General features: G+C 43.3%; 1 protein-coding gene across 1 annotated transcript in view; it reads left to right on the forward strand.

Annotated features, from left to right (window-relative positions):
• si:ch73-374l24.1 (protein kinase C alpha type) overlaps nt 1-24,079 on the forward strand; it is an 83,842-nt gene that overhangs the window by 39,361 nt on the left and 20,402 nt on the right. Inside the window, 3 exon segments of the mRNA XM_034592534.1 lie at nt 20,231-20,342; nt 21,711-21,723; nt 21,725-21,837. Of these exon segments, the coding sequence (XP_034448425.1) occupies nt 20,231-20,342; nt 21,711-21,723; nt 21,725-21,837 (238 nt within the window).

Consider the following 24,079-nt stretch of genomic DNA (forward strand, 5'->3'; position numbering starts at 1 on the left):
GTTGCTGCACCTGACATCCTGGTCTTTAAAATAATCTCAGAGAGTGGGAGGAGGAGTGGATAATGAAGACAGAGGAGAAGGGAGATGTTGATCGGAGGAGAAGAAGAAGAGGGGGAGGGACAGTTGGTAATGCGAAGTACAAACTAGCACATGGAAATTGAGCAAAGATGGTTAAACAGAAGAGGAAAATGTACAAGGTTGTCACCTCCCTCTGCATGAACCCTCAAGAAGGAAAAGTAGAGCAAAGGGAGAAGTCTGGGAGCTGGAGGGCTTTCAGCCTGCAGGGACAATGGAGGAGAAAATTAGGGAGATGTGTCATATGCAGTGAAGGAGAGGAGGAGGAGAGTGTGGTTTGTAGTATGTTGTGCGTGTCAAAAGGCCAATCCCTGCTGGGCTGTGATGAACAAGAGGAGGAGCGGTAATCAGGCCAATGAGCACAGCCTGAGAGGAGCATGAGGAGACCGAGTGACCTGTGAGTGGCCGACATGCACAGACCCTCTGACAGTTACTGTAGAGATGGTCAGATGATGACGTACACGGAGCATGATCACCCTTGTGTCCTTGTACATGTGCAAGTCGCACTGTTGGATGCCAGTGTTGGTGTGTTCTCCACATTCTGCTGTGCCGTATGGTGTGTGTGTGTGTGTGTGTGTGTGTGTGTGTGTGGTGTGTGGTGTGTGTGGTGTGTGTGTGTGTGTGTGTGTGTGTGTGTGTGTGTGTGTGTGTGTGTGTGTGTGTGTGTGTGTGTGTGTTCCCTCTTTGCCAGTTGCATCTGCTCTCTCTCCTCATTTTTAGGAGTTATCAGAACACTTGGTCCTCTCTTTCCTCTTTTAGGGCATCAAAGACATCCGTCCATATGTGTACCACTTATCCTTTCCAGGGTTGTAGGGAGGCGTTTTAGTTTGAAACTGAGGCATTTTATTGGATTAGATTAAAGATAATCAATTTCAACAAGTCCTTACAGTTTCAAACAACAAATCCCTGTTGAGATGAAGTTATCAATTACTATTACTCAAAACCAACTGCCAGTTTGATCCCAGCTCTTATTTTCTTAAGTTTATAACCTATAACCCTCAATCTTCTATGGGAATGAAAGCAGAAACATCACATAAGTCTGTCAGGGCTGGAGAAACTATTTAATCAATTAACTGATTTAATAAGATCGGTGCCTTCCTATTTTAAATAAAGCTTTAAATAAGAGATCTGCGTTTTGTTTCTAATACAGATGAACATTTGAAGCATTTCTTCCTTGTGTTGCATATTGAATGACGATGAGATAAGGTAGACCATCTCTCTGGAAGTCAACAGTATGGTAGTATTAGGTGAGTTATATATTTTGCGTCGAGACAGAAGGAAATAGTGCATCGCAGGATTTCAGAAAGGGGCTAAAAAAAAGTCAGTGCAGGTGGTTTGGGGGTTGAATTATGATGCCACATGGATGCGTCCCTGTGGAGGTAGACAGGGTTCGTCCATATGGTCAGAGACAAAGGGAGAGACCCTGAACATGATGGAGGGATTGCATAACCCATCTGGTCGGGGAACACCTTGGGATGCCCTGGAAAGAGGCAGAAGAAGAAGTGTTGTCAGCTCTATGGCTACTGTAGAGGACTTTCCGTTTGAATGGAGAAAATTAAGAGAGCGCAGTACTAGACACTAGCTCAAATGCGCTAAATGAAAGTCCTCGTTGTTCAACAATATAGACAATAGTAACCATGCGAGCCTTGGCAACTGCGATTCTGAAGAGACCAGTAGGCAATTGGTCTGAATGTTTCACACAAACCGAACCATGGTTCAGTTTGATCCCGACTGAGGCCCCCTCGTTTTGGTCGGTTAGTCTGGGCCGTGGTGTGAGGAACCTTTCACACCTGAATTCAGCCCATTATTAATGTAAAGTCTACTGGTTTTAGACCAAATCTTAGGGTACATCTCTCTGTAAGGTACACACACACGCACACGCACACGCACACGCATACACACACACACACACACACACACACACACACACACACACACACACACACACACACACACACACACACACACAGCGCACGCCCACACGCTGATAGCTGCCCCAGAAATGTCAGTCTGAGCCGGTGCTTGTTGGTGCAGTGTTACTGAAGAGTTGCTCAGAAAGGTGGACTCTTAGCCTCTCTGACATGTTTTCCTCTCCCGGGTCGACACGCTCTGTTATCGTGACCCATTGCACTCCCCACACTAAACTTGCCTGAGATCAGCTTTGAAGCTGAAAATGCTGTTTACCTGAGGAGCTCGGTCCATTAAATCACATTAGCTGGAAAATTTGCAAGTGGCTAATACCAGTTGAACTTTGAGTCTCTTAAGAAATAATTTAATATTTAATGTTACACCAAGAAACCTTGCACTCATTCCTCCATACAGTCAGCTCACCTGAATGAAAGGTGTTAAATTGCATGATCCTTAACAAACTCTCCCCGACACGACAACTGCATCTTTAGTTCCGTGCTTCATGTACAAGGCGCTTACTCTGTCTTTATTCATTCCAGACACACAAGCACTCATTGCTGGGTCTAATTGCTGAATGAATGGAAGCTCATTTAGGGCAGACAGACTAACGATGGTGCCACATCCCGCTTCCCGCTGAGGTGAAGTGCAGAAGATGAATAGTCATAAAACATGCACCCTCAGCGGGTGAAAGACTTCTGAGTGGCCTGATGGGAAGTGTTTGAGATGAGGAAGCGCACCGCAGAGCCTAACCTGATTCAGGAACTTAATGGCTGCTCATGAACAACACCTCACTGCTGAGCCTAATTTCATAAAGCGCAAATTAGGTTGTGTCCTCGATGATTAATGTGCATAACAATACGTTGGAGTGCACGGAGTTTTGTGGTAACACAGGTGGAGTTTCATTTAAATGCCACTGTCTTTTTCTCTTTGGTATTTGGTATTTTAGGTTGATTTCTCTAATATGAAACGGATGAGCTCATCGCAGTGGGTTAGGAATCTGAACCTCGGTAAATCGCAAAATTATAACATTGAGTTTGTACAATCGTTGCTCCCCATTCCTCCTTTCTTTCCTCCCCCTTGTCCTCATACTTTACTATTTTCCTCAAGTTCATTCACTTCTTTCCTGCACCCTCCTGCGTTTGCTTCCATTGTCATTCAGTCATCACAAATGGCAACAGCAAAGACTGAACCAGGGACACAAAAGTTGCTTTGCTGTCATAATGCACTGCTCGACGTGCTGTAGTAACACACAACACACACACACACACACACACACACACACACACACACACACTACACACACACACACACACACACACACACACACACACACTCACTCACTCTTAATCTCTCTCTGCCTCAAGCCCTGGTGTACTAAGTATTTGGTCAGCAGAAGAATCAACACTGTTAGCTTTGCTTTTCCGAAAGTTCACACTCTTACAGTTCTAGCTCAAATATTTCACTCGGACAAACTCTAATCCACAATGACTGGGTTACCCTGTGAATTATAAAGTTTATGGTTAAAATGTGACATGCAAACCTCACGTTTAAAAAAAAACATTGTTTGTATGCAGCAGAGTAAATGAAAGGAAATCCTCTATGTTGCTTGCTGGTGAACTCCGAAAGAAGATATACAGTATGAGATAAAAAGTAAATCTCAAGCTTAATCTGCAAAACCTTTTAAAGGGGAAAAAAAAAGCTTGACTGAGGCCAAAATCATAAATAGTGTTATTTACCACTTGAGGATAATCAAGTAATGACATTGAATTTATCAGATGAGAGTTTTATGAAAGATTTATAGACCCACAGTACACCTGGTGTGTGTGTGCATGTGTGGGTATGTGCATGAGTGGGTATGTGCATGAGCCTCTGTATCTACTCGTGGCCTGCCTGTGCATGTGTGTGTATTTGCAGGATGGTAAATAGTGCGTGTTTGTGGGCAGACGGCAGCCAGGGAGCTGACCTATTCCTCAGACTGGAGGCCGCGGCCACTCAATGTTTAATGTCAGCACCGGGGAGGGACCACAGGAGAGTTGGGGAGGTGGTGGGAGGAGGAGGAGGAAGACCAGGAGGAGGAAGGGATGTAGCAGGTTTGTTGCTGCATTTCCAGTCCAAGAATACACATTCCTCTCCCGTGTGCATGATGATGTCCAAAACAGGCTGAGATGTGTCACATACAGTACCAGCTTTTCTCCTGGGAAAGTGAGACAACTTGTTGAAGTGTTCACTGTACAAGGCGTGATGCCAATGCTGTGATTTGTTTTTTCCTGGATGTACTGCCGCACTTTATCACCCACGACCTGAAAAAGCAGCCATCAGGTAAATCTAGAGCTGAAACAGAGCCATCAGTTTCCATGAGGCGCCAGGGCTGAGATTCCACTCTGTCTGCCTCTGTCTCTATAACAAAGCCACCTCAGTGTGTGTTGCTCCACTGTGGACGTCACTTCCTCTCCTCCTGTCTTCCTTCCGAGCATACACACACACACACACACACACACGCACACACACACACACACACACACACACACACACACACACACACACACACACACACATACACACACACATGCACACATGCACACACACATTATCATCACTCACTGGTTCACAAATCAGTTTAACCTTATGTACTCCTCTATATTAAGAAAAATAAATGTCCCAAGGCCTGGGCCTAAGTCCTCAGGGTGCAATTAGGTAGAATGTGTGAACGTCTGTGTGTGTGTCCATCTATGTGTGTTTGTGTTTTATCTCTCCCGGGTGTGCACCTTAAATATTTTTTGCCCAGGGGAGTGGGTGGTACTGGTGGGGTTGTATGACCCAAGATGGTCTCCACTGAGAACAGCCACAATCCGCGTCCTACTTTGTTGTCTCAGGTAGTGACACAGCTCCCATGCAGTAACTGACATGAGTTGATTGACTTGAGTGTTCGTTTAAACACGATTTGATTGGCTGCTGCTTCCATCCACTCGCGCAGCACGAGAATGCAATGCAACGGAACCACAATGCAGTTTGGCAACGCATGACGTCACCCCATTCAAAGTGAATGAGCAGCATTTCGGTTGACGTGGCCGACGCAGACGTGCAAGTCCTGAGTAACCTATGACATAGGTTTAGGCAGCAACAGGTTTCAAACTTATAAACAGGTGAACTCAAGAGTGATTATTTTTGGTCATGTAAACATTTCCGTCCCTCACTCATCCACACTCTCTTTCTCCCTTTCCGCTCTGTCGGTTGCCAACTTCCTCTGACTGTCTCTTGGTGGCGAACGTGCCGAGGCAGGCCTAACCACCCTCGCACCCGCGATAGAGCTCCCATCTCCAGCATCGGACGACAGGAGGGACAGCCCTTCCTAACTGTTACTGTGGGTGACTCATCTCACACCAACACAAGAAGAGGAGGAGGGGGATAAGATGGATGCAAAAAAAAAAGCTCCCGCTAGAGTTGTCACTTTTTGATTAATTAAATGCACAGAGCAGTTGGGGATGCTCCTCACACACATACACACACACGTCAGGAGTGGGAGGACATCACTGGACACCTTACACCTTCTCCATTCATTTAACTGCATGGTCCCTACACTCTTATTTATCTCTATTTTTTGCTCATTCCTTCGCTTTGTCTTTCCTCCAGTTTGCTCTTGTCTGTTTTTTTCTTTTCTGTTCATTTTTACCCTCCCTTTTTCTGTGCATCTCCCTCCACACCACCCTCCTCCCTCTATCTCTGTAAGCACAGAAGCCTTCTGGCCTCATTAAGCTGTCACTGATCCCTCCTGCAGCGGCCAAGCCCGTCAGATCATTAGTCAGCGCTGTCTGCGACACCCAGTCTGACAAGAATAGATCTGCCCAAACCCCCAAACCTCTAATATTCTCTAAATGTCTTGGGCGCAATCAAGCCGGCGCAGACGCCACCGCCGTATTAAGTGATCTATCAGGTCAACCGCGCCACGTGAAAATGTGATGTGTGAAGTAATCATGCATGTACACATTTGTGTCATGAGTGGGTTAATTATGTGTCGTGGTGTCGTATGTAGGGGTCTGTATTTCTACCACATCATAATGTCCTCGTTATTTTGTATTATCAGTTTACCACCTCATACATCTTATTACAGTTTAAATGGTACTGTGAGCACATTTCTTTGATGAGGATTTCCAGGAAGAGGGAAAAAACATATATATATATATATGGATATATACTGTATTTTAGTGTATTATAGCCCTGTACATTAAGTCTATTGAGGGTAAAAGGTCAGGTCAGAGTTGGTCGGCAGTATCAAGGCAAAATTCTATGATGATTATGATTGTTGTAATGACATTTGTTTGTCATTTGGAGAATTGGTCTTAGATAAAGTAATCAGATGTCATAGATATCATGCTCAGCATGGACAGATGTTCTCTTTGGAAATGATATATTGTATTTGTTCTATATTAAATGCTCAGATAGAGGCAGGTATTTAAATACACTGTGAATGATTTCAGTGATACAATCAGAAGAACAACAACTGAGTCATACTCACTGCTCTTTTTATCAGCAATCAGTTTTAATCACTAAATATTTTTAGTCACTTCTGTTGTTTTTCTTTCCATTTTTTCACAGCTCAAAAGCTACTGTACGTAGCGGAGTATTAGGGCCATATTACAGAAGCTGAGATTTTAAGTATAATGATGTAAAAGAATATATCTTTAATTGAGAATACATTTTATTTTGAGAATAAAGAAAGAAAAAACATAATTTTAAGAACTAATCAGCTCCTTGTTGGAGTTCCACTCCAGTCGGTGTGGTTCTTTCCTGCACAGTCTTCATAAAATCCTGATATAATAATGTTGTGCCTATGTGCAAAAGTATAATTTAACAAGATGATGATCTTCTGATATTCCTCCTCTAAAATGACATGTAGCTTAAAATTACAACGTTGTCCTAATGATATAATGAGTTTATTTTTTTAAATATTATTACTTTAGTCTTGTAATTTTGAGACTTTTTCTCTTTATTCTCAAAATCTCACGTTCTTATTCGCTTTAAGCAGTCCTCATGCTCCGTCGTACTACAGAGACTACACCTGCACATGTTACAGATGTAAAGCCCATTTGGAAAAGGGACGGATGAATCTATGAGTTGCTGCAAAGATATTAAGATATTATATTACTAACGACATTGTATATATAAAGTCTGAAATGTGAATCTGCTTCAAAAGGGGGAAGTAGATCTGAATCTCCTTGTCTGATAATCTTAATCCTTCATATTGTAAGAAATAGTCACATTTGCTTATGGCACACTTGATATTCATAACAGGATTTGTATTGGGAGGCGATAGAGTGAATATCTTTTACTTTAATACAAATACTTATTTTGTATTGCTGCACTGAAGCACTGCACATTTATCTGTGATGAGTTTTACAGTCAGGGGTTAGAGGTTCATCTTATTTAAGACCCACACGTCTCATCTCATCATCAGTGATGTTTTCTCTGTCTAATCATGAGGGTGTATGGTACGTATGGATAAGCCTTACGAGGATGTTCCCATATCACTAACACCTCTGGGATTAGCAGCCCTCTGACGGGCCAGCTGTTGATCTTTTCGCTTCATCCTAAAGCTGCATATCTCTGACAAGATCTGATAGCTTTTAAGTCAGTACGTACTACAGTGAAGCAGGGGGGGGGGGGCATGAGGTCGTAAACTTAGCGTAACTCCGGACAGTGGCAGGAGCAAAGCTGAATATTCAGCATTTGTACTGAGGAAAGACAAAGTGACAGAGAACAGCTGGGTTCCTTATGTAATTGTCGAGACGTAAATAGTAAGGGACGCATGTTTGCAGCCATGCGCACACACACACACACACACACACACACACACACACACACACACACACACACACACACACACACACACACACACACACACACACACACAATCAGGTGGCACAGTGGTAATCGTCTGCTGTTTGGATGCTTGACAGAAACATCAGGGGCCAAAGCAGTCTCTCTGCCAGCTACAGGGCATCTGACATAATCCACACACACACACACACACACACACACACACACACACACACACACACACACTGTTGACGTCAGAGGGTTTAGGACACATGACATCACAACACACACAGACTTAATCTAGCAGAAAGACAGAGGACACCAGAACATCTGTTTACATATTGAGAGGATGGAAACACCTTAAAGTCCAACTGAACTCACTTCATGTGTGAGGAAAATATAAAATATAACAACACTAGAATGAAGCCTTCTGATTCCAAACACACTTGAGTTACCAATAACATTTGTATGGACATATTTGTGGTAACAAATGCCTAAGACTCAGTGGTTGACTCACGTTTTAGGGCTGGTGTTGCAAGGAGTTGAAGAGCAGTACTGCCTGAAGCACATATTGTCTTGTATAACCTGCTCACACTGATACAGTTCCAACAACAGGGGAAAACCTCCTACACAGATTTGGTTTTGCACAATTAATAATTTAACACATCTAGCTCTAACATTTGGGAACTCCGCAGTCATGCTGTTAGGTTTTGTTCACCCCTGAAGGGCTTGTCCATTCAATGTGGTAAAATTACAGCGAGCTACCGAGACTTGAAAAAGATTTTGCAAACATCTTCTATTTTTACAATAATTAGTTGCATTGACTTTAGGGAATATCGACAACCTTAGGAGTTACTGCTTAATCATGGTTAAACGTAATAATGATAATTAATTATACATTAAAAGTCTTCACTTGCATGAACAGGTGTAATCTTTTCCAGGCAACAGGACGTTTATCCTGGAATCCTCAGATCACAAGAAGATAGCTGGTTCAAATCCCGGTTTGGTGGCCTAAATGTGTGTTTGCATGTTCTCCCCTTGTCTCCGTGGGTTTTCTCCGGGTTCTCGAGTTTCCTCCCAGAGGAGCCAACATGCAGACTCGCGTTAGGTTAGTTGGATACTGACCGTAGGTGTGAATGTGAGAGTAAATTGTTCTCTATATTTTGGCCCTGCGTCATGCTGGCTACCTGTCCAGGGTGTAACCCGCCTCTCGCCCAATGTCAGCTGGGATTAGCTCCAGCTAACCTGCGACCCTTAAAGAACAAGTGGTATAGATGATGGAAGGATGAAAGTAAATCATGGTTAGAATTGTTGCCATGGATATGGGCTACAACTTGGCCCGAATCTTAAAGTTGAACTCATCAAATTCATGATAAGCAGTTGCACCATCGGATGTACTGACAACTACACAGAATGAAAGTTCTTTGATTGGAGGTTTGGTTTTTAAACTTTATTGTTGACACAAATTCAAGGTGTTTTAGAGTAAATACTTTCTTGCCACTGCTGCAACCACTGATTATATTGAAAAACCCAACAACAATAACTATTCATGCGTGCGTGTTTGTCTCGTGTCTCTCCCTCGGCACCTCAAGTGTTTTCTAAATGGAAACAGCCCCGATGGTAAAGTGGCCCAAATGATATCAACCTGCCCAAATCAATTTTTATCCACCCAATTAAAGAATAAAATGGTCCAACCGGGGCGGGCAACTGCCAAATGTGGCGAACAGCTGCGCCACGAAATATAATTTCATCTTCCCCAACATCCTCCAAGCACATTATTTTCACAGATGGCTATAGAGGATTACCATGTGTGTAATTAAGTCCTCTGCTTCTATGGGCTTTAGCTATCCATCTCTCTAATGTACTCCATAGGCTGGATGTGCATTCTCCAATTTCCTGGGTTTGTTTGCTCGTCGGCCTATAAGCACTTGTGTAAAGCTGCACTCCTGGTGCTCATCAACACCGAGGGATTTATCAAAGAGATGATTATTATCGAATACTGTGGGTGCGCTGATTGCATCTTGAAGGACGTGTAAAGTATCAGGAGCTTAATGATGCCGCACACGTGCTCAAATTACTGTCCAGCTCGTCACAAACAGCCACGAGTTCAACTTTATTTACTCACAGTAGGATATATACTGTATATATGACTGTATAAAGTTGCTTTTAGCTCTGGTCTGGGGCCACATACTTGAAGTCCACCTATATTTAACCTTCATAGGCTGTTTATAAAGATGCAGAAACACTATAGTGTATTTATATATTCATACACTATTACTTTTACTTGAATACTCTTGTTGTTCTTACAGTTAGATTGGCACAGTGGCACAGTGGCATTCGCACTGCTTATATAGTTGAAATATTGAATCATATTCCATGCTCACATTAACAATATGGAGAAAATGACATTACTGGACACTGTTTTGTTCTAGCTGCTGTTTTTAATCTCTGTAGTATTTATTATTTATTCTGCCAATCATGGCTATGTTCTGTTTATATCGTATTTTATGTTTATATATATTATATGTAAACTGGAAACTTCAGCTTGAACTGTAACTCCTCAAGGGGGCACCAGTAAATGGAGTCTGATGCATAAACAGATAATGAATGGCAATAAATTCAGTTGTTATAATACATGTCATCATGGGAGACCTATAAATTCCTTGATTGTATACTTGCCGACAAAAACATAATAAACACTTTAGACTGCGGCTGAGATTAATACATTATAGTGTTTTATCATTTACATTTATGTGTTTAAAATGATAAATGGGGGATTTAAAGTATCAGTAGCTAATTTAGTTGTTAGTGGTTGGTATGGATAGTACTCTGTGTGTGTGTGTGTGTGCGTGTGTGCGTGTGTGCGTGCGTGCGTGCGTGCGTGCGTGCGTGCGTGCGTGCGTGCGCGCGCGTGCGTGTGTGTCCATGTACATGCGTGTGTGTGAGAGAGGGCGAGAGCGAGATGGCCACCTGGGGCCTGTCCTCCTTGGTTTCCATGGCGATGTCGCAGTGATTAACGCGCAGGTATGTTACCAGCCAGTCGTCCGGTTCTCTCGCAAGTCAAAGCTTTAATAACCACGCTGGGGGAAGTGGGGGGTAAAACGGGGACGCTTGCCCACCGTGGGAAGGCAGGTGATAAATGAGCGGAAACGTTTCCTTGCTTTACCTTTGTTTTCTTGAACTTTTACGACAGTATAGAGATAGTTTGCTTGAGTCCTTGTAAAACTGCCCAATGTGAAAATCCAGTGCAGTAACACGACTTGTATAATTATTCACCGCTGAGCGGAGTCAGACATGTCGGCAGCAAACAGGAAAAGTGAGGAAGAACACTTAAGATATCCTTAAGCAGCAATTACTCTGTGCATGTCTCCTTTTTTAGCTCTACCTGCTCACTAAAGGTCTTGTTGTTTTTGTCCCTCATCTGCATAATGTTGTTGAAGCTTTTATATTTAGTTCATTCCTGACTGTTCCTAATTGGAAATGTTTGCAGCCTTTGATAAAGACAGAAAATGTGAGGCTCATTCTCATTGTTAAGACACACAGGCACCTTTGTTACAGTCTTACCTCCTCTTTTAATGATTCTGTATTTTAGATGAGATTTTTATCTCAGTTTTCTTTTCTTCTCAGCTGGGAGCTGCTCGGTACAACCACAGTCTCTGAGATCTGAGCTTGAAGCTGATGGGGGTTAAAGGGTTACAAAGGGTTACGGGCCTGACTCAAAGGCATCCATAGGAGGCTTCACCTTTATTTTGCTCATCCAGATTTGTCCGGTCCAGGGATGAAGCTGCTAACCTTCTGTTCACAAGTTCATTTCTCAAGCTCACAGCTCTCATATGATGTAATATAATGAAAACAGGCGTTGTCAGTAAACAAGATACAGTACCTGTTACCTGCAGAGAATTTTATCAGAATGAAGTCAGTGTTTTTAAAGACTTTTGAAGACTTGCAGATACGCTGAGCGTGCGCACAAGCTGTGGATATCTGAGGGTATCAGTGCACTTTTCATCATAGGAAGATCATGGAGAGAAACTCGAAAGGAATAATGTAGTTTTAACCTACTGCAAATTACCATGGGATTTGCATTTATAAATGTACCACCTAAAGCTCAGCTCCCAGGTCTGATTGGTAAAGGCAGTTGTTGGTTGTGTTTACATTCTGTATGTAGCCATGTGTGTTTGCTTGGAATCGGCACAGTGCCAAGCCTGGACTCGAAACACCCTGAGTGGGATCCTCCACTTCCTCTTGACTAAGTCAACTATCCTCTGAACAGCTCAGCCACTCTCGCAGCTCAATTACCACCGAGCAGAGATGGAGCCATCAGCACCGGTGTCTCTTAACGGGGCCCGACAACGGCAGCCACAGAGACCTCCAGGCAGATGGAGGACCACCCAGGAAGTGATGATACTCTCACAGGTTGAAAGCCTCTGTGTGAATATAACAAAGGTTCAGCTGCAGCTTGTGTCAGAGAGAGGCCCCCACACACACACACACACACACACACACACACACACACACACACACACACACACACACACACACACACACACACACACACACACATTCACACACACACACATGCATATGAAAGCCAGACTCATATCCCAGTCAGTCTAATTAAATGCTGTGTTTGATGATGAAAGTTGGGCTGTGATGAAAGGGTGCGTGGTGTTCAGAGGTGCAGTGCGAATGCAACCGAACACTGGATCTCTCCTCCACCATTAATTAGAGCACGGCAGGGAAGGATTACACACCCGACAGAAGTATCTGCTCGGTTTCACTTTACTGTGTACCTGTGTGTGTGTGTGTGCATGTGTGTGTGCGTGCGTGCGTGTGTGTGCGTGTGTGTGCGTGTGTGTGCGTGTGCGTGTGCGTGTGTGTGTGTGTGTGTGTGTGTGTGTGTGTGTCTGTCTCAGTGGTGGGAAGGTACTTTCAGAGGGAAATACTGTAGCACCACAGCTGTAGTCACTAGTTACTTTTCAGATAATGATTTTACATAAAAATGTACAATGCAATGTGATAAAAGGGCAGCACCCGGCTTTCCGTGTGGAGTTTGCATCTTCTCTCGGTCTCTGCATGGGTTTCCCCCGCCAACACCGGCTTCCTCCCACATTCCAAAGACATGCAGATTGGGGTTAGGCTAATTGGAGACTCTGTCCATGGTGTACCCTGTACCCATGAGTAACGTTATGGGGACCATGAGATTGACAAGTCTTTAAGGTCCCAACAAAATGAGTAAAACCTGGACACCACACACACACACACACACGCTGAAACAAAACAGTCCAGAACACGTGTTTAATACGACTCCTTTGATATCAGTGTTTCTGTTTGCTGCCTCATTTACAGCCCATAAATGTGTCTTGTACATAATGAGGCTACAGTGGGAGATTCTGAAGGCGACGGCCCATTAAACACTGACAGGTGGCTGCAGGTGGAGAGAGGGAGAGACATGTCATCCTGCTAATTAGATCAGTGATTGATTGTCAATACAACAGTTTCTCCTTTTACAGCCACAGCGTGAACAGGCACATGATCTGCAGATAAAGAACACAGTCATGGTTGTGAGATAATAGCAGAGATGATAATGAGGTTTTCCAAATCTGTGTTTCCCAGCCTTTTGCCTTCGTCTGCTTCTTTCCCTCCTCTAAGTCTTGCCCGGATTCCTCAGTCACTGTGTCTGCTGCCGTTTCCCACTGTTGATATATCCCATGTCAGCTCTTTCCAACCACTGTCCTCCCTCCTCTGTTCTCATGGACTGAGTCACTGCTTCATTATTGTTTTTATCAGTGTCAGAAGACAGATTAGTTCCTGCAAGTGGCACAATTGATCGCGTGGAGGGCAATCTCCAGCCGGGTGCCTGTCAGGGGCTGTATTTGAATAGCTCAGTGTGTGCTTGAGTGTGATTTTGTTTGTGTGATAGAGTGATTATAGACAATTTATTATTGGTCTATTTGGCATAAGTGAACTTGAGCTAATATTTTGTAGCAAACTAAAAAGGTTTTAAACACAATAAATCAGCACTTTGTTTTAGGCATATTTAGAATGAACTTCCAGTGGATCTGTGATTTTTGCTAAAATACATTTTGTTTTTCACTAACGTTGTGTTTCAGCTCCTTCTTGATAGTTACATTTTCTTGAATTTATTGAAATTCTGCACAGAAAATTTTACATGACAATTTATATTTAATGATTTCACTAACTTCCTTCTGACTGGCTTTTTCATGTTATTATTTCGCCTTACATTCAAAAGCATCTGAAGCTGCATTTATTATATCAGCCAAGTTTAATACAAGTATCTGTTACCGCAATGATAATAAATGAGCTGCATATTGATAAGCTGATCAACATAAAAAAAGTTATATTTTCATACTATTTTTTGTCGTTTTGAACCAGAAATGTCAAATATTCTCTGATTGTGAGGATTTGATGCATCACTTCCTCATATGACAGAATAAATTAAATATTTTTGAGTTTCAGACTGTTAGTTGGATACAAGAAGGAATATTCGCTGGGGTAATTATTCTCTCTCTTCCAACATTTCATGATGAATCTTTGAATCAAGAAGCAAATCAGCAGACTAATCAATAATGAACATGCTCATTAGTGGTAGCCCTGAATGACTCGAGGTGATATTGTTAATGTGGCAGCTGAAGAGCAGATTATTTGAAGATCTTTTCTGAAACGCTCCCAGTGGAGATGAAGCTCAGTGAAGACTGCAGCAGTTTACAGTGGATGTGAGGGTTAGTCACACAGACATTTGTAGATTCAATATTTCATATTTGTTCGCCGGCCCAAAAAATACAAACTGCAGTCAGTCATGGTTAAGTGTAATTGCATCTATTTAAGTCTGTGTAATTGTGCGAGTGACAGTTTGCCTCCACAATGTGGACACACGACTGTTAGCCGGGGCCCACGGTGGCTGGCTGGCTGGCTGACTGTGCAAAGTGTCAACTCTTGGCCTGGAGATTTGGTGTGACTTGGATGCCACCCACACACCCACAGAACAGACACCGCCGAGCCTCGTCTCTGACATCCATCTCCTCTTCTGTCCATGTGACTCTGGTTTGCCTCTCGATCTGTTGCTGCAGTTCTGACTTTCTTTTTTCTCATCTTTTTCATTTCTCTAAACAGTCGGCTGCTTGTTAACGCTGTACAAATCTCTCTCTGTCTGTTTCTCCTTCACTCGCATGCAGACACACTCTATTTGAGATGGTCATTGATGAAGTGGTGTGTGCGCTTCTCCACCACAGGTCAGATCTGCTCCATCATGGCTGTGGGCAGTGTGTGTTTGGACTTTACTCACAACAGACCACCTTTATCTGATAATGCTCTCAGCTGCCTGATCTTCTCTTTATTTTCCGCCGAGCAGCTGAACTCCAGCCTTGAGGAGAAAGAACATTGCATCTTTTGTCTTGCTCTAATTTTGCTCCATGGCGCTCACCTCCTCTTTTAGTTTACCTCTAGCTGCATGCTCTTTGATGCTGTGCTGTCTTTCATGCAGATGTCTGCCGAAACCTGCACACACTTAATTTTTATCTAACCACAAATTCATTTATTCTCTACTTCTCTTCCTCCTTCTCTGTTTGCTTTCTCTCCGCTGACTCAATCCATCATAGAATCCTCTGTAAGACATTATCACCATGGCAACTGTACAGTTGTTCATTTGTCCCTCATCCTGACACACACACACACACACACACTAACAAACACACACACTCACACTCACTATGACTCTGGTCTAAATACTTTTAGAGTTTTTGTGTTTGTTGATGATAAATTCCTCATCGTGATGTCTCGGGATCATTTTTCTAGAATAAAGTGTGTTTGTGTGGTACATAAATAGTTCTAATGACCGTTGGGTAAAACAACAAATAGGAAAATCCCACATGAAGCTTCACTGCATCAAATAATTTTAGCAAATCAGTCATCTTGTCTGTTTATATGTTTATTTGTGAAGTCTTAAGATGTCTAAATCCATAAATATCGTTTATATAACTTTTGCCCCACTATTTCCAGTAGCAGCACTTCGACCACGTTGAGATAGAGGCGGGCTAACGTCATCTTCTTCTCTGTTTAACTCCTTCATCTCTCACACATCACATTTCCCAAAATGCTTTTGATTAATGCCAGTACCTGGTGACTCTGAAAGTCAGTAAATCAAATGTTTACACTTTATATTGTTGTAGTAGTAGTAATAATAATAATATAGAATTAATCAATCAAAAGCAGCAATTATTTAATTATTATTATTAATCAAATGCAGATGTAAATGTTTTATAAGGAACAAAAGCACGTTTGTTCATGTTAAGGACACACTCACACTGTAATTTGGTGAGAATCACTGAAAGTAAACGTTGTTTTTCACTTGTAAACCTCAGTGCAGCTTTAAGTCGGGCCTATGTGTGTGATTCCATACAAAGGTGACATTTCACTGGACTCTGCAGAAAAACTGCCCTTTCTTTTCTCCGTCCCAGCGGCTCTGGGGAGATGGAGTGTGTTGCTTAGGGACACTTCAGTGGGCGGGAGGCTTCTCATCATATGCACATCAAATCAAACAAGGATGAATATCACAGATTGAATAAAGTCCTTTGCTTATGAAACATCATAAGAGGAAATTACACATTACTCACCCAAACTGTATGAAGCAGATGTAAATGGAGCTCTAAAGAGTTGCTTGTTAACCAATTAACCTCAGATATGAATCACATCAGCTCTTTTGCGCTACGCTTCACTTTTTATGACCACAATGTCTGATTAGTAATTAGATATCGTTACCTCCTGCGATGAGTTGCCCATCAATGCCTGACTATAATTACCCTATCCTCTGTTTGACTCATTGTCACTCTGCTCTCATCTTTCGACTTCTCGCTCATCTTCTGCTTCATGGGGCTCTTGTTACGCTCCGAGGAATTCGGCAGCGGCATCATCTCGCCTCACTGCAGCCATCTTCCCCCCTGGTTTTGCCTCAGCAGCTCTGTCTGTTAGCGTCAACGGTTTGTCCGCCGGCGTCTCTGCCCAGCGCTGCATGATGTCCGGTATTTAACTGGCTGACAGGATGTTTGATAGATACAGTCTGAAGTGATGTCTCATCAAGCTGCTTGGAAATAACAATTTTAAACATGCGCCACTCCACTTTCAGATGTTTGTTTTTTATGTGTTTTTGCAAGAACAAAATAGTATCATCTGTGATTCGTGATTGACTGTGAGTCAGGGACTCGCGTGTCTCGTAAACAGATCACCTGAAACAACCCAAAGGGAAAGTGCTGAGGTGTGTTTTGGGTGCATGCTTGTTTTCATGTGGCAAAACAAAAGCAAGGATTAGATTCCTTCCGTCTTCCCCATGGACGGATCACTGAATACTTGCCAAACCAAACCCAGAGGTCCAAAGGGCCCTTTATCCATGGCCTCAGTGTGAAGAGACAGTTATGAACAATTTGTTTTACTGTCAAACGGGTCAGTCAGAACCAAACAGCCCCATCATGGCTGCTATAAGTAGTGTGTTCCTGCTGGACATGTTTGGCACCATGCAATGAGGGCCCTCTGACTCTGCTGGAAGAAATCAAAAACATCTACAACTCTGTGTTCACTTCACCAAAAGAAAAAATGGATGTGGCAGCGTGGGCCAGAATGAAAGCTGCCAAGTGTTCCACCTCTTCACGCATTTGCACATTTGATATTATGCATATTATTATGTTTGATACATAATCAAAACAAAGGAAGGAAAGTGATCAACCTCTTTAAATCCTTCAAGGTGCAGGAAACAGCTCGCAATCGTTCTTGTACTGGCAAAATCCAAAACCTGAAGTTTATACTGGTGTGAGCCAGATACTTGTGGTTCCTGACCTACACTGTGTAATCCTTTCCGTGTTGCTGCATGTGATATGCCGTCTGCTAATTTATACTTATATAAATACTTAAACTTAGATATATATCATATATTTATATTGTTGCTTTGAGAGCAAGAAGATGGACTGGTCACTTTGGGTCAGATGAGGTGAGAAGAGACAAAATAGGGTTGCAACCGTGCATCCACACTTTTCCAGGTTTTTGCACCAACACAAGACTCAAAGATGAGTAAAAGCATGCGTACACACTCACACACACACACACATACACACACACGCTGAAGTCGAGGGCAGTGAACGGATTGTGTCTTCGTACTCTGCCTCTTCCTTGCGTCGGGCTGCACCGAGTCGAACACACTTACTGGTTTGATATAAAGCCAAACATCGGACCAATGTGAAAAATTTTGCCACAAGGTGTCAACAGTGTTCTTTGTTTCTCATAGAATAATTCATGGTTCTTCATGAAACAAGTCTGGCATGTCACAGGACCGGATGGTTTCTCAAGGGAAGTGTTGAGCCTTGGCCGAGGTTCACACTCTCAGAGCGCCATTCTAGTTGCTATTGCAGTACAAATTGGATTTAGCTCTGTGATGCTGGTGGTACAGGCTCCTGATACAGAATCTGTCACATCGTAAATTGACAGTTCAGCCGGTTTGCATCAGCTCCTGGACCGCAGAAAAAAAACGGAAATCGACCCAACTATAGGTGTGAGTGGACATCCCTCCACTTTCATTTTATCTGTGACTCCCAAGAGCACGGGGGGAATGAATACAAAGAGAAAACAACACCGGGTAAAGGTGAGAAAATATATGAAGGCAGCAGTAAGATGAGAGAGGGTGGAGACGGCCGGCCGTAAAAGTGAAAAACATCCAGAGACGTGGAGAGAGGAAGAGGGCTGATGAAGTCAAAGACAGAGAGAGAGAGAGAGAGTAAAGGAGGCACTGGGTCGTCTGTGGCTGCCTGTGTCCGGGATGTCTGTTGTTCACTGAGCAAGCCTCCTCTGAAAAGTTGAAACGAATGAGCGTTCGTACAGTGTGGAGGTGAAAATGGGATGCGGGTTGCAGAGGGAGAGAAGACGCAGGCAGGACACAAGGAGCCTGACCACTATGCCATTTGTTGTTTTCTTTTCTGTCTCGAGAAAAGCCTCCAGGAAAAAAGATCAAATATAGACAAGCTCACTTAAAGGAGAATATGCAATTTTTTTCAGATTATTCACTGATCCTCTGTCAGTCACACCCTACAACTTCCTCTGTTTTCCATACACAAACATCTCCTCTACATCTCTCTATTCGCCGTCTTCTTCTTGGGTCATGTTACTTGCTTGATTAAGCGTGTTTGTGTGCACTCTCCAATGATGCAGGCCCACTTACTCAGTCAGTGGCCTGTATAATTACACATGCAGCCGTTCTGACACGTTTCAGCTTGATGGAGGCGATGCTAGTGGGGGGGGGGCTTTATCCAGCCTCAATTGCAGGGTTTTAATTACAGCCATGTTTGTTTTGTGGTGATTGTAGGAATTAGCAAACCTGGAAATACTGACTGGAAAATGTATGTATCGATCGCCACTGCAGAATTGCAGAACAGACCTGAGGAGATCCCTCCACAGATGCTTTGACCGTTCATGCACGTGTGCTGCAGAAAACATTTAAAGACTTATCATGATATCAACCAGTTCACTACTGTCCTGCCTGTTTTCTTGGAAGCCTCTCACAGCATCAATCCCCATTTGCTCATTACAGCTCAATTTTTACTCAGCCCCAGAGCCAGATGTGTCAGGCCAAGTTAAACAGTTCTCAGTTTCGCTCGCTCCTGGCACATACAGGATCGCTGCACGGTGCTTATTTGTGCCTGAACATTTGTAGCCTGAATCGGGGAGGACGCTGCTGGGGCCGTCTTCCAGGACGACAAGATGGAGATAACTGACACCAAGCACGAAATCACATGAACCTTACACGTTCCCACGCACTGATAACGACCTGACAAAATCCTTTCCAGCTGGATGTGTCTTTTTGTTTGTTTATTTGTTTCGTTCTTTTCGGGGGAGGGGGTTATTCTTGGATGCTACGATGGGCACAATGTATGATAGTTAGTATTGGTGTGATTTGTAACTAATAGTTAAAGCGAGACGATCATTAGACACGAGAATGGATTCAACGATGGTGGAATGAAACTACAGGCACAGTGACAAACAGCCCTTTACATTCTCTCCACCTCCTCCACCAAGGCAGCACACAAGGAAAGAAGTTTCAAAGTAAAACAGGAAACAATTACCTGGAAATGAAAAAACCAAAACACAAGAAAATCCAGGCCAAAGTCCATAAACACAACGATGTGTCCTACAAAAGATCTAAAAGGAATAAATCTAAGCCCACGACAAAACACAGCAACTACTGAGTCTCCCAGTGCAGGGTTCTGAGTCAAGCTTCACTAAACTTTGAATAAAGAGGTGACTGCAGGTCACGTTTGCAGTATTCATAAAGAAAGCTTCAACCAACCAGCATCACCACAGCCAATAAAAACGGCTCATTAGTTCATCTAAAACTTAAAACCTGCCACAAGTTCCATAATATTTTCTCTTCGCTGCCCAGGACCCCAGAAGCAAGCACAAGTTCAAGATCCACTCGTACGGCAGTCCCACCTTCTGCGACCACTGTGGTTCGCTGCTGTACGGCCTCATCCACCAGGGGATGAAATGTGACAGTGAGTACACACCCTCTCTCTCTCTCTCTCTCTCTCTCTCTCTCTCTCTCTCTCTCTCTCTCTCTCTCTCTCTCTCTCTCTCTCTCTCTCTCTCTCTCTCTCTCTCTCTCTCTCTGTGTGTGTGTGCACCTGTGTCGAATGTGCTGTGCTGGTTTCTGTCGGCCCTAATGAGAACAGATGGGAATAGACTTGTACTGTACTACACTCTGCTCCATCCGAGGTTCGGGCAGAATTCAGTAGCCCGACCTGCTGGGTCCTCTCTGCTCTCCCATTCTTTTCACTCACACCCACCTCTTTGCATGTATGACCCCCATCCTGCAATGAGCTTTCCCCATTTTGATTTACGCTCCTTTTCCTCCCTTCTTTTCTCGTTCTTCACTTTCTTCTACACTGATTATTTTCCCTTTACTACCCCACTTCTTCATCATCTTTTTCCCCTTACATTACATTTCTTACATTCCTCTGCCACCCCCCTAGTTGTTTCCACTTAATCTCCTTCACCCTCCATCCATCCCTCCCTCCCTCCCCCCTCACCTTACTCTGTCTATCCATCTGCGGGACTCTGGTGGCGGCCTCATCGCAGATGGTAATGGGAGCACACCAGAACAAATTGATGCGGGGAGGCCATCGCTATTACGAGCTGCTTCCCCGTCTCCGTCCCTCCTTGTCTCCTCCCTGCACGTCAGCTTGACAAGCCTGCCGAGCGGAGGAGGAAGCAGGAGAGATGGATGGTTGGATTGGAATTACAGAGGGGAAGAAAGGGAGAGAAAAGTTAGAGGGCAGAAAGGGACAGAGGAGGAAACGAGGGGGAAGAGAGGAACAAATGTTCACTCTCCCTCTGGTCGCTCATCTGTTGTGGAAGTGTGTGTGTGTGTGTGTCTGGGGGAGTGTGTGTGTGAGATTAGAAGAACGAGTCACAAGCAACACAAATTTAAAAATTAAAGCCCAACTAGCGTCTCATCATTTATTTTACTTTAGTGTATTGTTAGATACAAATGGAGAAGTTAAAGTTAAGTTAGATTTTAGTGAAATAAACCACAGCTCCGTGTCCTCTTGAAGACCTGTAGTCTTTCTAGGAATCTGCTTTCATTTGTTTTATTTATCTTTAATTCATTCTTTTGTTAAAAAAATTCAGCAGAGCTCCAGCTGCTTTATTTTGTTGTGCAACTCGTCTATATTTTCTTGAACGGCAAAAACATTTTCCACAAAACTTATAAATCCTGAACTATGTACAAGCACACTTGTGTTCTCCATTCCTTTGTTTGATTCACCCTCAAAATGTTTCACAGTAACAATCATGACACTGGGCCTTAAGACAGATAAAGTCAACACTCTGTATGTTCCCCTCTGTTTTCTGTCTCTGTCTAGCCTGCGACATGAACGGCACAACCATGTGTGGTCAACGTGCCGAGCTTGTGTGGGATGGACCACACAGAGCGCCGGGGTCGTCTCTTCCTCAAGATCGAGGTCAGCGGGGACAGGCTACACGTGACAGGTTGGTCTGAAACTCGTCTCTGTCAGTTCAAGGTCAAACTCTGACAACACTGTTCATGTTGGCCCAGGACTATTCTGGGATTCTTTCACCTCATACAGATAATTGATACCAAATTTTGGAGCTACTTCTTCTTTATACAGACCATCAGATAAATCACGTGGCCCAATTCAGTGTCATATAGTTTACATATTGCTCCTGATTTAACATTTTTTATATGAATATGATTTTTCAATGTAGCCAGTTAATGTGGAGGTTATTTGACTATTTTATTAAAGGCGGTATAGTCTAATCTGTAGCAATGTATCCATTTTAACAGTGTTAAATCTTAATCAGTAATTAAACCAAATAATTAGTGCTAAAGTAAAATATAGAGTATTCAAGTACATTAAAACTGTATGTAAGTAGAGCAGTTCACTGGGAACAGGTGTATGTGACGTCCTCTGGCACAGAAAGGATTTGGCTGATACACAGTCACTGCAAAAAAGAGCAGCTGAGAAACAATGATGAAACGTTTCGGTGCGTCACAGACAAACGACTCACTGTCTTTTCATAGTTTCATCCATTGCCTCCAATAAAAATCAAAACTGTCTCAAACTGTCAAATCAGTGTTTATTATAGGAATGAGACCTCAATCTTTCCTCTCACCTTCACCAAGAAGCGTTGTGATCATAACTGAACAAAAAGTACTACTACTGCCTAGTTGTTATTTTACTGCATTATTGGGCAAAATAATCATTATTAATGTAAATGTGTTTTGCCAAGTATGTCAATTATGGCTGAGTGGTTAGTGTTCATACAGTATAACAACACTGTTCACAGCTGCACTTCCGCTGTGTGACCTTTCCTGCATGTCATACCCTCTTCACTGTTTCTCTATGCTGCCAAATAAAGACCATAAATAAGTACAAGGATAAAATCGTGCAAAAAAAAGGTTTGGATTTTTGTTTAAAAAGAGATTTAAACTTGAATCATCAGTTGATTTCAGAGTAGGAGAAATTCTGAGCTGGTCGGCTACTGTGAAAAAATCCAACCTTTTTCAAATCTGTAACAAAATTAAGATTTAAATCACACAATGTGGTTTCCATCTGCGTCAGCATAAGTCATGACGGCCTTCATGACGTGTGTGTGTGTGTGTGTGTGTGTGTGTGTGTGTGTGTGTGTGTGTGTGTGTGTGTGTGTGTGTGTGTGTGTGTGTGTGTGTGTGTGTGTGTGTGTGTGTGTGTGTGTGTGTGTGTGTGTGTGTGTGTCTTTTCAACACCACCTAATTATCCTGTCAGTCAAAAGCATAACCTGGAGTGGAGAACTCTCCGGTGTTAAAACGCCTTTGGTAGAGAGAGAAATCACTGCTGGGTCACATCCACAACCTCTCTCGCTGTCGCACACAAGCACATACACACACACATTCATGCACATGCACACATACATACACACAAGCAGCATGGCGAGACAGTGCTGGTCAGGGAATATGAGGAACATGCTGAGGCCAATAAAGTGTTTCTAACTCAGTGGGGATCAACCTGGAATTGTCTGCACTTCCAGCAGCAGTGACGTGTGTGCGTGTGTGCGTGTGTGTGTGTGTGTGTGTGTGTGTGTGTGTGTGTGTGTGTGTGTGTGTGTGTGTGTGTGTGTGTGTGTGTGTGTGTGTGTGTGTGTGTGTGTGTGTGTGTGTGTGTGTGTGTGTGTGCGTGTGTGTGACTTATATCATTTGTTCTCTCTACTTGCATTGCTCAGTTTATTATTTTCCGGTGATTTTATTTGCGCTGCTCAACACTAAACTACAACATCCAGCTCTTTCTTCTGTTGTACTGCTGAACGAAACACAGGCAGCTACCTGTTCTGCTTAATGTTTGCGACCCTCTTTGAATCTGACTGCGGCGTGTGATGGTGATGACCGCGGTGATGATGACAGTGGCGACAGCGGTGGTCCTGTTGGCATGGTTACCTCAGTCGGACAGAGCTGAAACTGAGCTGGCTCATATTCATCCACAGAGTGGGAGAGACGGCTGTTACCATGTTAAATTGATGTGCGTTTTCTCCCCCCGCACCTCGTGTTGTCCTTGATTTGATGCGTACACACACACACACACACACACACACACACACACACACACACACACACACACACACACACACACACACACACACACACACACACACACACCAAACCACCCACCAGTGTTCCAGTGTTTATCAAAGTGTTGCTGCCACTTTACACTGTGTCAACTTCAAGGAAACATACGAC

This window comes from Hippoglossus hippoglossus, chromosome 8, assembly GCF_009819705.1.
Source record: "Hippoglossus hippoglossus isolate fHipHip1 chromosome 8, fHipHip1.pri, whole genome shotgun sequence".
Taxonomy (NCBI): Eukaryota; Metazoa; Chordata; class Actinopteri; order Pleuronectiformes; family Pleuronectidae; genus Hippoglossus; species Hippoglossus hippoglossus.